The 14,031-nt window shown below is 49.8% G+C and overlaps 1 protein-coding gene across 1 annotated transcript in view; it reads left to right on the top strand.

The window, feature by feature from the left end:
* The first annotated feature begins 632 nt into the window (after nt 1–632).
* LOC144486006 (zona pellucida sperm-binding protein 3-like) overlaps nt 633–14,031 on the top strand; it is a 29,020-nt gene continuing 15,621 nt past the window's right edge. The window contains exons 1-9 of the mRNA XM_078204115.1: nt 633–674; nt 1,370–1,516; nt 5,076–5,396; nt 6,394–6,509; nt 6,597–6,700; nt 6,791–6,968; nt 7,056–7,182; nt 7,263–7,351; nt 7,435–7,556. Coding sequence (XP_078060241.1) covers nt 633–674; nt 1,370–1,516; nt 5,076–5,396; nt 6,394–6,509; nt 6,597–6,700; nt 6,791–6,968; nt 7,056–7,182; nt 7,263–7,351; nt 7,435–7,556 — 1,246 coding nt within the window. The remainder of the gene's footprint in view (nt 675–1,369; nt 1,517–5,075; nt 5,397–6,393; nt 6,510–6,596; nt 6,701–6,790; nt 6,969–7,055; nt 7,183–7,262; nt 7,352–7,434; nt 7,557–14,031) is intronic.

Here is a 14,031-nt window from a genome sequence, read left to right on the forward strand (position 1 = left end):
GAGTGATGGACTGGGCTTCATTCATGGCCCTTTGTAGTTCCTTGCGGTCTTGGACAGAGTAGGAGCCATACCAAGCTGAGATACAACAGAAAGAATGCTTTCTATGGTGCATCCGCAAAAGTTGGCGAGAGTTGTAGAGGACATGCCAAATTTCCTGAGCCTCTTGAGAAAATAGAGGCATTGGTGGACTTTCTTAACTAGAGTGTCGGCATGCAGGGACCAGGACAGGTTGTTGGTGATGTGGACATCCAGAAACCTGAAGCTCTCGACCATTTCCAGTTCATCTCCAGTGATGCAGACAGGGGCACGTCCTCCATTACGCTTCCTGAAGTCGATGACTATCTCCTTTGTTTTGTTGACACTGAGGGAGAGATTATTGTCATTGCACCAGTTCACCAGATTATCTCTCTCATTCCTGTTTTCTCTCGTCATTGTTTGAGATCGGACCGACTATGGTGGTGCCATCAGCAAAATTGATAATGGAGTTGGAGGAGAATTTGGCCACACAGCCATAGCTAAAAAAGGATTATGATAGGGGGCCAGGGACACAGCCTTGTGTGGCACCGATGTTGAGGATATCGTGGAGGAGGTGTTGTTGCCTATCTTTACTGATTGTATCGTAGTTAGTGCCAATGGAAGCAGCAAGTGGGAAAGAGACATTGAGGCCTGAACTGGTGAGTAAGAGGATGGCAGCAGAGTTTAATGTGGGACAGTGTGTTGTAAAGTGAAAGGTGGATAAATATCCTCTGACTAACCTTGACCAGTTTGCAGTGGCCCTTTTTAACTCAGACACATTACGCAGTGAGTTACTCAAAGGGCGACAAGTGTCAGGTGAAGGTCCAACACTGCGCTATTGAACACTTCAGGATATTGAATGTGATGATCAGCCATGATCAAAATGAATGGTGGAACAGCCTCAAGGGGCCGAATGGCCGACTCCTGCTTCTAGTTTCTATGTTTCCACATCAAAGATTTCATCAAAACAGAAAAACTCAGAAAAGATAAAGAATTGATATGAAATGGTGTTAAAGAGTGGAGGAGATAGAGATTGAGGATTGATGCAGTTCCACAGAGAATGGGATTGGAAAGGTACAACAGGAGTAGATGGGATAACTATAGATAAGGAAGGAATATGGACAAAGAGAGGAAAAGACTTTGGACACTGGCTTGAACTCTCTATTGAGTACACTGTATTCAATGCTCACAATGTGCTCTGCTCTACATTGGGGAGTTCAGATACAGACTGGGTTTCCGCTTTGAGGAACACATCCATTCCTTCCACAGACATGACCCTGAGCTTCCTGTGGTTTGTCATTTCAATCCTCCACCTTGCTGGCACTCTGACCTTTCTGTTCTTGTCCTGCGACAGGGTTGGAATGAAACTCAATGCAAGCTGGAGGAACAGCAGCTCCTCTTTCGAATGGACTCTCGGCAGCATTCTGGACTCAGCTCTGAGTTCAACAATTTCACATCAGACTCTCCACCTTCATTCCGGCTTTTCTGCTGCTTTCATTTGGTCTCATTTCTTTCTTTATTCCTTCCTGTTACATTCCGACAGTTACTAGGCAACCAGTCACACCTGGAGACATCTTGGGTGCAATTGTCCCAAAAAATAAGTTGAACTTTATTAGTGTCACAAGTAGGCTGACATTAATACTGCAATGAAGTTACTGTGAAAATCCGCTAGTCGCCACACTCTGGTGCCTGTTCGGGTTTCACTGAGGGAGAATTTAGCACGGCCAATGCACCCTAACCAGCACGTCTTTCAGGCAGTGAGAGGAAACCGGAGCACCCGGAGGAAACCCACGCAGATACGGGGAGAACGTGCAGACTCCGCACAGACAGTGACCCAAGCTGGAAATTGAACCCGGGTCCCTGGCGCTGTGAGGCAGCAGTGCTAACCACTGTGCTACCGTGCCAGTGGCCAATGGGCAGGAGTATGATAGTTTTTGCTACCTGTGTTTTAGGCGAGTTTAGTTTAATGAATTTCGGGCACTCTGTTCAGCACAGAGGTTGTCAGGGGATTTACGCCGGTAGGTGTGGGAGGCTAATCCCACTTGAGAGGCGTGCTGAGGGACCACTGTGTGTGCACTGATCTCCCTGGCACCCCCTGCCCCCGAACACCCCAGGCAGCCTCAATGAGCTCCAGTCTCACCAGGGAAACCATCAGGTCTGGTCCCTATTGATGGGGGACCGGACGTGATCCCCACTTGTGTGGACCTGCACTGGCGGGGTGGGAAACTTTTGCAAACCCGGACGATTGGGTCCTGGGCTCGCTAAATAGACATGATGTGGAGATGCCAGCGTTGGACTGGGGTAAACACAGTAAGACGTTTAACAACACCAGGTTAACGTCCACACTGTGGCTTTTGCTACCAAATAAACCTGTTGGACTTTAACCTGGTGTTGTTAAACTTCTTACTCGCTAAATAGATACAGAGCAGCTTCTGCATATTGTAATCAGCCTCACGCTGTTCCCCGGCGTCAGGTTAATGACGTCCAATAAAATGGTCTGGGAAGATCGCCACTGTCCGGATGCTCGTTGCCAATCCCATTTGTTTCCCTCCCGCTGACATTCCCCGGCTCACTGAGCTACTCGAGCAGTGCAGAGGGCCGGGAAAATCGCACCCATTCCGTTTCTTTATTTTCCCCATTCCCACTGTCTTTATCTTTTGTATCACGAAACCTTCCTCTGCCGCAGAGTGTCTGATTAAGGTTAACGGGTCCCTGACGGCGCCCCTTCGCTTTGGGAGAGGAGTACGGCAGGGCTGCCCCTTGTCCGGCCAACTGTATTCCGTATGCGTGGAGCCATTCCTGCGCCTCTTGCGGAGGAGGTTGTCAGGTTTGGCTCTGCGTGGACCGGACGTAGGGGTGGTCCTGTCAGCTTACGCCGACGACGTGCTCCTCGTGTTCACGGACCCGGCTGACCTGCGGAGGATGCGAGAATGCCAGGCGGTGTACTCCGCCGCGTCCTCCGCCAGGATCAACTGGGCCAAGTGCTCCGGATTCCTGGTCGGTCTGTGGGAGACGGACCCCCTTCCGGAGGAGCTCAGGCCTTTCACCTGGAGCAGGACCAACCTCCTCTACTTGGGGGCCCATCTCTGCCCAGCCGAGGAATCCTAGCCGGTGAACTGGCAGGAGCTGGAGACCAAAGTCTCCACTCGCCTGAGTCGCTGGACAGGACTGCTCCGAGTGCTGTCCTGCGAGTTCGCGTCATAAACCAGCTGGTCGCCTCCATGTTGTGGTACCAGCTGGTCCCTTTGACCCCTCCCCCTGGCTTTGTCACAAACATCCAGAGAACCTTTGTGCGGTTCTTCTGGGACAACCGACTGCACTGGGTCCCTGCCGAGGTTCTGCATCTCCCGCTTGCGGAGGGCGGTCAGGGTCTCGTATGTTTTCGCACACAGGTAGCGACCTTCCGCCTCCAGACGCTGCAGAGATACCTTTACGTCGAGCCTCCTCCACGATGGTGTGCCCTGGCGACGGATTTCTCCCGCCAGTTGCACGGCCTGAATTATGACGTGCAGCTGCTGCATATAAATCTGGGGCACCTTCCGACCTCGCGGGAGTTGCCCGTCTTTTACCAGGACCTCCTCACTGTCTGGAACACGGTCGCCTCGCGACGCAGCGTCAGGAGTAGCGGCTCTCGTGCGAGAGCCACTGCTCAGGAATCCGCACCTCCAGCCGTATAACTTCAGGTGGCTGGCGGAGAGGAGGGCTGTGGCCGCCGGGGTGACCAGGATCGGGGACAGGCTGGATGGTGGAGGAGCGGGCTGGATGAGCCCCCGCGTGCTGGCTGAGCGTGTGGGGGTGGCCGTCCGGCACGCGTCCAAAGCCACCTAGGACCTTAGGACGGTCGTGCTCGGCCCCGAGTGCACACGCGGTCCCGAGGCAGCGCAGGCATGCGATGGGATCCTGCCGGAGCGCTCCCCTGCCCGGACAGAATTCCACATTGGTCCAAAGCCTAGATCCCCCCCTTCCGGGTCAGGTGCCCCACAGCATGGGCCGCCTCACAGAAATGTCCTCAGTGCCTTTTTCCACCGCGCGGAGGCGTTTCCTGTGCGGGCTGCTGCTGCACACCTTCCACTACCGCATCCTCACCCATCGCCCGGATACACCTTGGCGGCCTTGTTGCCGCCTGGCGGCGGAGGTCCCCGCTGGAGGTCCCTCTACGGAGGGATCTCCCCCAATTATCTTGGGGACCTGGGATGGAGGGTGTTGCACGGAGCAGTCCCGCACAACCGTAAGTTGTATAGGCTCACAGGCTCCCAAGCTTGCCCCTTCTGTGGCCTTGTGGAGTCCGTGGAACATGTTTACGTCTTGTGTCTTAAGTTGCACCCCCTTTTTGTTTTCCTGAAGAACCTTTTATTGATGTTTTGTTTTCACTTCAGTCCCACCTGGTGCGGAGAGGGGCGGGTCGGGATGGCGACCTCCTCGTGAACCTGCTCCTGGGCCTAGCGAAATGCGCCATTAACAGGTCCAGGCAGCGGGCGATCGACGGGGCCGTCCATCCTGACTGTCTGCCCCTCTACCGCGGCTACATTCGCGGCCAGGTGTCTCTGAAGAGGGAGCATGCGGTGTCCACGGGCGCGGTTGACGCCATCCGCGACCGCTGGGCGCCGCAGGGGCTGGGGTGTATTATCGCCCCCGATAATCACCTTTTGGTTTGACGTTTTAAGTTTCCTTTCGACTTTGATTTTGGTTCGGGCTGTTCCCCCCTTCCTTTTGGGGAGCCGCCCCTTTTACTTTGTCCCTAAGTTAATTTGAGTTCGTTTATTACGTTGGTACCCGAAAAAGCTACTTGATTGGTATCGAAATAAATACTTGGTTGGTGTTGAAAGAAAAAAAAGGAGGGAAGGGGGCGGGGTGGGGTGCTGGGTAATTGGTTCAATTGTTGTTATTGATTCTGGAATAATTGCTGTCAGCTGAGTGTGGGCTGTGTGTATAAAAGGTGTCGCTTGGTCCCTGAAGGCGTGGTTCAGTTGTTTGGGATGATGGGGGATTTTGGAATGAGGGTTTTCTTCCCAGTGCTGGTGTTAGTTGGAGCTGTTTGTTGCTCTGATTCTTGGCAACAGTTTCCAGGCCACAGGTTTCCATGGATAATTGTCAAAGCCACCCCTAGGCCTCAGACATTCCCTCCTCCTGGGCCTCCCTTTGATTCCCATTTTGGTGTGTCTGAGGGTCAAGGTGTGTCTCCAGTGCAGAGTGTGAGGGTGCAGTGTGGAGAGGACAAGCTGCTGCTCAGGGTCCAGCTGGATTTATTTGGAACCAGGCACCTGGTTAAAGCCGCTGATCTGACCCTGGGGACAGCAGGTTGTCGGCCAACCAGGATCTACTCTCAGAACCACACTGTCCTCTTTGACTATGGACTCCATGAGTGTGGCAGCAGATTGCAGGTGATGTGAATCCTCAAACTCTGCCTCTGCCTCTGAGCTGGGGCTGTAGGTTGTTCCCCACTCTTCACTCCAACACTGGGTGAGATGTCATTGATATTGAGGAGATAGCTGTCTCCTGCTTGATAAACCCCAAACTAGCTTTCTATTCAGGATTGTACTTTACTTTCACTGGTCTGAGTCTCTCCAACCCCATTGTTCTGGAAGCTTCTCTTTGCTTCCTCCAAGCTTTTCCTATTTTGAATGTTTCAGTTTGATTTCCCCTCGTTCAGATCAACTCAACTGAGGGTTGAGTTTCAGTCCAGTTTAATCCAATTGGGTTGAGTCAGAATGAAATGGGAATTGAGATGGATTGGACCAAAGAGGAACTCCACACTTCCCACTTTCCCAGTCATTGGAATCAATGGGGCTCTGATTACAAACTGTTCTATTCCCTTGCTCCAAATTACTGACAAAATTGTGCCTCCTTTTCCTGTTAACTGAAGCTTTTATTGAATCACTTCCCTGTTAATTAATTCTGGTCTTGTGCTAATGATCTCTCCTTGCAGCAAGGGCTGAGGTTGCATAGCAACACTGCTAACCAGATGAGGCCCTTCAGCCTGTTCCCCAGTCATTATGATCAGGACTGAGCTTCCCACAGCCTCCATGTTCCTGTCCTCACAACATGATTCCCTCAATGGCCATAAATAAATGCCTCTGTGCTGAATATCCTCAGTGAGTGACCATTCCCAGCTCTCTGGGGCTGGAGAGAATTCCAAAGATTCATCTGTGGCTGAATGAAGAAATTCATCATCACATTAAACCATAAATGACTGACCCCTGACCTGAGATGACCTCCACCCTAACAGACTCTCTCCAGCTTGGGGGAAGCAGCCTCTTCACACTGACCCTGTCAATCCTGCTGAAGAATTGTTTTAATGGGATGAGTTCATTGTTAACCCCAGTGTAGAACATTCTCATTTCAGATCAGTTCTTCATTCCTTAAGCTGCTGTCTTTCAGATGACTGGAGATTTCCTGATCTACAGCACCCACCTGAGCCACAGCCCAGAGTATCATGGATCTGTTATTGTGAGAACCAATGGAGCGGTCGTTCCCATTGAGTGTCGTTATTTTAGGTGAGAATCTTTACTCGATTGTCAATCAGATCTCCAGCTGCTAGTGACCTCTGACCTTCTCCTAAAATGCCTGCACTGTCTTTCCAGGAAGGGCAATGTGAGCAGTAACCCCATCAAGCCCACCTGGATCCCATTCAGCTCCACCAGGTCTGGAGAAGGGCATCTGTCATTCTCTCTGCGCCTAATGAATGGTATGTGATGGGTGGATGGGGAGTGATTTCCTGTCCTCACTCACTGGGAGTTACACCCACTGTCTCCAACCCTTGTCCTCTTGTATTCAGGCGACTGGCTTACAGAGCGCACTGCGACTGTCTACTACCTGGGTGAGCTCATTCACATTGAGGCCTCTGTTTCAATGAGCAACCACATGGCCCTGAAGCTCTACATTGACCGCTGTGTAGGGACATTGAGGCCAGACAAGGACTCCAGCCTCAGATACAGCATCATTGACTACAATGGGTAAGGAGCTCTCTGCTTTCTCCAGCTGCTCCCATCTCTATGGCTTCTCTGGATTCACTTCATGTCCCTTTTTCCATCTTTCTTCAGCTGCCTCCTGGACAGCAAAGCTGAGGACTCCTTTTCAACCTTTGTGTTGCCAGGAGACGAGCGGGAGCCGGACAAGCTCCACTTTGACCTGGATGCCTTCCGTTTCTTTGGAGATGAGCATTCCTTGGTAAGAGGAAGCTGACCATTGGGGTCTCCATGTTGGGAGGGAGTCACTAAATAACCACTTGTGTTGAATGTGTCCCTCAGATTTTCATCACCTGTCACCTCAAAGTTGTCCCAGTGGATCGGAGAGATTCCAGGAACAAAGCTTGTACTTTGCAGAAGATGCAGAATGTGTAAGTTCCCTCGCTCTCCCTCGGGGATGGTGTTTGTGTGGAGAAGTGATGCACAACCTGGTTGACTGATTTCTCTTATTTAGCTGGACCCCATTGGAGGAATCGAGCTTTGACATTTGTGCCTGTTGCCATGTGGGGAACGGTGGGGCCACAAGGGATTTGGGATTTGGATCCAGAGGAAGGAGAGATCTTGTAGCTGAAGCTGGTAGGACATTGATCCTCTGGATGTGGGAGCTTCCCCCTTTCCCCTCTCTAACTGGAATGGTTGATATTGCAGAGAGTGAAGCTGGATTGAAGTGGGAGGCTGAGGCCTCACTTGGACCCCTGCTCATTCTGGATACTGATGGGACCAACCTGGCAACAGCCTCCCTGAATGAGGCTGAGGGAAGGATACAGGAGAGGTCTCCAGGGGGTGAGTTGGCTGACTGCTGGTTTCCATGTCCCCCTCAGTGTTAGCTTCAGTAACCATTGGTTTCTCATTGCTTTGTAGGTGTGGAGTCTGAGGTGGTCCTGATTGTGACCCTGACTGTGACAGCTGTCTCTCTGATCTCTGCTTCATTGATCACCTTGTTCCTGTACAGGAAACACAAACAAACTCTGTTCAACCAGCCATCAAATGACCAATAAAGCACTCAGTCCTTGTTTCTAGTGTCTGGGAGCTGATTGGTCGATGCATCCTCCACATGTTAGCCAGTGGCTCCATAGGACTGATGGCTGGGGTGAGCCAATCCCAGCACAGAACTGGGCCTGCTGAATGATTGGTTTACAGAGGGTTGAGAGAGAAACACTAACTCTCTGGATTTGATGGGGCTGCTGCTGGTTTTCTGTCTGTTTCAGAGCCCAGTGTGGGGGAGGGGGTGTGATCAGGTCTGAGGATGTCCTCGTGGAGCTCAGCCTGGCTGCTGGGGCTGCCTCCTCTCCCATGGTGATGCTCACTCACTGGGAGAGTGGGCCCAGTCTATTGGAATGTTTGTGACCAGTTGTCACCCACACTGCAGTGTTAATTTGATATGAATTTGTTCATTAGTTTCGCACCTGAGAACTTGGTGACCAGCTCATTTACTGATCTGAGCCCACCTGACATTTCAATGATCTGTAAGCTGATCACCTGAAGAAATTGTAACACGAGCCTTCACATTTTAACTTATTCAGGGACCCAACCCAACATGTGCCACAGGTCTTGGAGTTCACGTGATTCCCCTTTTTTGTCTTGTTGGTGTTGGACTGAGATTGCTCCAGATCTTTCAGCCAGGTGGCCCTCCAACTTGTGTCACCCGTGTTTGCACACGGCTGCAAGTGTATTTTATTGACTTCTTGCTCAGTGCTCTATAGATTGAGATGTACTGTTTCTGATTTCAAAAATTACTCTGATCCAGAGGATCCAGTGGATTGCAAGTTCGAAAAAATTAACATGATTCAGGAAGGCAGAAAGTGACAAAATAGGAAACTACAGGTCATTTAGTCCAGAATCCAGCATCAGGAAAAAAAACTGGATACTATTGTTGTGGCAGTAACATGATTAGTAATATTGTCAATTAGATTGTTGTAAACCATATGTATCAAATTGAATGTGTGTAAAGGTAAAAATGCTTTCGGTTTCACTTTTATGTTTTGTTTATAAACCTGGCTGTCTGGATAGACTTGACTGATTTTGGGCTGGTTTGTATACATACACCTTTAAATAAAGACACAGATTGCAAAAGACCAGGGCCAAGATTCTGCAGCAGTTCATGAAGGGTTTAATATGGCTGGACCTGCGGATAGCGATGAACATTGTTGGACAATACAGCAGGATATAGATAGGCTGGAAAATTGGGCGGAAAAATGGCAGATGGAATTTAATCCAGATAAATGCGAAGTGATGCATTTTGGAAGAACTAATGTAGGAGTTATACAATAAATGGCAGAGCCATCAAGAGTGTAGAAAGAGTTGTGTGCAAGTCCACAAATCCTTGAAGGTGGCAGCACAGGTGGTGAAGAAGGCATATGGTATGCTTGCCTTTATAGGACGGGGTATGGAGTATAAAAGCTGGAGTCTGATGTTGCAGCTGTATAGAACGCTGGTTAGGCCACATTTGGAGTATTGTGTCCAGTTCTGGTCGCCGCATGACCAGAAGGACGTGGAAGCTTTAGAGAGTGCAGGGAAGGTTCACCAGGATGTTGCCTGGTATGGAGGGTCTTGGCTATGAGGAGAGATTGGGTAAGCTGGGCTTTCTCTCCCTGGAAAGACAGAGAATGAGGGGAGACCTAATAGAGGTGTCCAAAATTATGAAAGGTATAGATAGGGTGAACAGTGGGAAGCTTTTCCCAGGTCGGAGGTGACGATCATGAGGGGTCACGGGCTCAAGGTGAGAGGGGCGAGGTATAACTCATATCAGAGGGATGTATTTTAGAGTGGTAGGGGCCTGGAATGCGCTGCCAAGTAGGGTGGTGGAGGAAGACACGCTGGCATCGTTTAAGACTTACCTGGATAGTCACATGAGCAGTCTGGGAATGGAGGGATACAAACAAATTATCTAGTTGGACCAATGAGCGGCACAGGCTTGGAGGGCCGAAGGGCCTGTTTCCTGTGCTGTACTGTTCTTTGTTCTTTGAAGAGATGGATTTAGAATCAAAGGTAAAATGAGGAAAGTTTTCTTAGTGCATCAGCATGTGTGAAATCATGAATGAGAGACTCAATAATGACTCAAAAGGAAATTGGATTTAACCTTAAAGGGGGAAAACGATCAGCCAAGAAAAAAATAAAAGGGAATGTAAATAAATACAGCTCTGAAGATATGCCACTGGCAGAGTGGGCTGAATGGCCTCCTGATGTCTTATAGTCCTACTTTCTACGGTTTAATGAGTAAAAGGGAGAGAAAAAGTAGGGAGTGAGATTCAGGGAGAAAGATAGATTGAGACAAAGGAAAGAGCAAAAATAGGGAGAGAGCAAAAACAAAGAGTTGGATAAATGTTTGAATTGGAAACATTTGCAGTATAATGGGGAATGTGGTTGCCAATGGGTCTGAGATGTAAGGTTATAGGGATTATAACACAAGGATGAAAATATTAAAATCAAAGCAATGTCAGTGAGCACAGGATGGTGGGTGAATCGGACATAATGCAAATTCCAATTCATGCCACAATTTCAGGTAAGGCCAAAGTTGGAGGTTTGTAACTGGGAGGCTGCCAGGATCCCATTTGAATGGACGATCTGAGATCAGACACGGGTCTGCGTGACATTTTATGCAGCAGATGGGCTCAAGTAGAGGTGGAGTTGAGTGATGTTACAGAGGTGGTCGGGGTTAAGGTTGATAATGAAGAGGATATGGGTGTCGGGTCAAAAGGAATGTTGAGGCTGCTGACAGTCTGATGCACCCCCGAGGTGATGTCCAGGGTGTGGGAAGAGTCAGTGAATTAAGAATGAAGATTATCATGTGATTCCAGGACAATGGCTTTGCTCTTCTCAGTAACTACATTACACAGTAGCACAGTCATTAGCACTGCTGCCTCAATGCCAGGGACCTGGGTTTGATTCCCAGCTTGGGTTACAGTCCATGTGGAGTTTGCACATTCTCTGTGTCTGTGTGGGTTTCCTCCCACAAAGATGCACAGGTTAAGTTCATTGGCCATGCTAAATTGCCACTTAGCATCATAGAGGTTTACAGCATGGAAACAGGCCCTTCGGCCCAACTTGTCCATGCCGCCCTTATTTTTTTTTAAATCCCTAAGCTAATCCCAATTTCCTGCATTTGGCCCATATCCCTCTGTACCCATGTAACTGTCTAAATGCTTTTTAGAAGATAAAATTGTACCCGCCTTGACTACTACCTCTGGCAGCTTGTTTCAGACACTCGCCACCCTCTGGAAAAATTGCCCCTCTGGACACTTTTGTATCTCTCCCCTCTCACCTTAAACCTGTGCCCTCTAGTTTTAGACTCCCCTATCTTTGGGAAAAGATATTGACTATCTACCTTGTCTATGCCTCTCATTATTTTATAGACCTCTACAAGGTCTATAAAAGGTCTATAAGGTTATATAAGGCATTGGTGAGGCTGAATTTGGAGTATTGTATACAGTTTTGGTCACCTAGTTACAGGAAGGATGTAAATAAGATTGAAAGAGTGCAGAGAAGGTTCACAAGGATGTTGCCGGGACTTGAGAAGCTGAGTTACCGAGAGAGATTGAATAGGTTGGGACTTTATTCCCTGGAGCGTAGAAGATTGAGGGGAGATTTGATAGAGGTGTATAAGATTTTGATGGGTATAGATAGAGTGAATGCAAGCAGGCTTTTTCCGCTGAGGCTAGGGGAGAAAAAAACCAGAGGGCATGGGTTAAGGGTGAAAGGAGAAAAGTTTAAAGGGAATATTAGGGGGGGCTTCTTCACGCAGAGAGTGGTGGGAGTGTGGAATGAGCTGCCGGATAAAGTGGTAAATGTGAGGTCACTTTTAACATTTAAGGAAAAACTTGGACAGGTTCATGGATGAGAGGGGTGTGGAGGGATATGGTCCAAGTGCAGGTCAGTGGGACTCGGCATAAAATGGTTCGGCACAGACAAGAAGGGCCAAAAGGCCTGTTTCTGAGCTGTAATTTTCTATGGTTCTAAGGTCACCCCCTCAGCCTCCTATGCTCCAGAGAAAAAAGTCCCAGTCTATCCAGCCTCTCCTTAGAACTCAATCCATCAAGTCCCGGTAGCATCCTAGTAAATCTCTTCTGCATTCTTTCTAGTTTAATAATATCCTTTCTATAATAGGGTGACCAGAACTGTACACAGTATTCCAAGTGTGGCCTTACCAATGTCTTGTACAACTTCAACAAGATGTCCCAACTCCTGTATTCAATGTTCTGACCGATGAAACCAAGCTTGCCAAATGCTGCCCTCACCACTCTGTCCACCTGTGACTCCACTTTCAAGGAGCTATGAGCATGTACCCCTGGATCTTTGTTCTGTAACTCTCCCCAACACCCTACCATTAACTGAGTGAATAGGTGTCAGGGAGGCTAGCAGGGTAAATATGTGGGGTTATGGGGATAGGAGCTGGGTGGGATTGTGGTTGGTGCAAACTTGATGGGCTGAATGGCCTCCTGCACTTCAAGGATTCTAAAGAGCCATAATGCCCTGAAATGGGTTTTAATATTGAATAATAGAAGATACAGATTTACCAGCAATAACAGCAGCAAATGTGAGACAGTAAATTACAAGATCAGTAATATAGGTTCATAATTGTCTGAGTGAGGAACTGGTTTGAGACTAACCAGCACAAACAGCAGCATCAATGGGGCAGAGTAAAGGAGAAAAACAATATTGTGGCTAAACATGGTTGTATGTTTTTCGGGCAACTCGGGCCTTTTTTATGAGCTGGGAAAAGGACTTGAACCCTAAAGAACTGTGAAAGTGGCCACACGTGGCTGCAGGACTGTGTGTGTGGTGTGTGTGCGCCAATCGCCAATCGTGTGACATCTCCCTCTCTCTCCCCTGTCCCCAGTCATTGCGGCACTGATTCCCCCACCCCCCACCACCCTGCCCCATCAGCACACCTGCAAGTGCTCGCTTGCCTTCCCCTCAATGCTGACAAGCAAACTGCATGGAACTCGCTGGAATGTTCTGCCAAACTGCCTGCAGCTGATCTGCCCTAACGAGGGGCAGCTCCATTAAAAACACAACAATGGCCAGGCAGACATTCCTGCACAAAATGTGCGCACGACCCGCCCCCTGATTTACTGAGGCTGACCTGGAGAGGCTGCTGGATGCAGCAGAGGCGAGGCAGGACACCCTCTTCACCCCCCCCCCCCCCACAAGGAGGACACAGACCCAGGGGGGCTGATGGAAATGCGGCCTGGGAAGAAGTCGCTGCCTCGGTCAGTGCCAGGGCACTGGCCATCCCAACCGTGAAGCAGTGCCGGAAAAAAGTCAATGACTCATCCGTGCAGCAAGGGTGAGTGCTGAACCCCATCTTGCATCTTCCCCCAAATCTCCCCCAGATCCTCCCCAGCACCCTGCATGCTTCCAGCTCCTGACCCCCAAGCACCTCCTTCCTACCCCCCCCCCCCCCCCCCCCCCCCCCAAGAGCCCCACTGTGCTTGCCCTCTAAGGGCCATCACCTGATACTTGCAGGACTCATTTCTTTCATGGCTCCTTCTCTCCCCACAGGAGAAGACCGACCATAAAACCCGTGAGAGGGCGGGGGGTGATGAGCCAGACCTCCAGGTCCTCACCCTCTTTAAGGAGCGGGCGCTGGAGCTGTCAAGAGAAGGGGAGATGTGGGCTGTCAGTGACAGCATGGTCGGGCTGCCGTCAAGACGTGAGCGCCTGTCATTCCTACACTCACTGAGGCAACTTCTCAGGGGCACGAGTTTCGAGGGGCAAGGTTTAAAGGAGATGTACGAGGCATGTTTATTTGTACAGAGGATAGTGGGTGCCTAGAACTCACTGCCGGGGGGGGGTTCGCGGACGCAGAAATGATAGTGACCTTTAAGGGGCACCTCTACAGCTATGTGAATGGGATGGGAATAGAGACACACGGTCCCCGGAAGGGTAGGGGGTACCAAATCAGATGGGGAACCTGGTCGCTACAGGCTTGGAGGGCCGAAGGGCCTGTTCCTGTGATATAATTTTTTTGGTGCTTTATTCTATGTTCAATGGGGAAATGTGAATCACATGCTTGGCATCCCGGATTCCCCTCCCTCTCTTGCACTTAACC

Source organism: Mustelus asterias, unplaced genomic scaffold (genome assembly GCF_964213995.1).
Source record: "Mustelus asterias unplaced genomic scaffold, sMusAst1.hap1.1 HAP1_SCAFFOLD_263, whole genome shotgun sequence".
In the NCBI taxonomy this organism is placed as follows: Eukaryota; Metazoa; Chordata; class Chondrichthyes; order Carcharhiniformes; family Triakidae; genus Mustelus; species Mustelus asterias.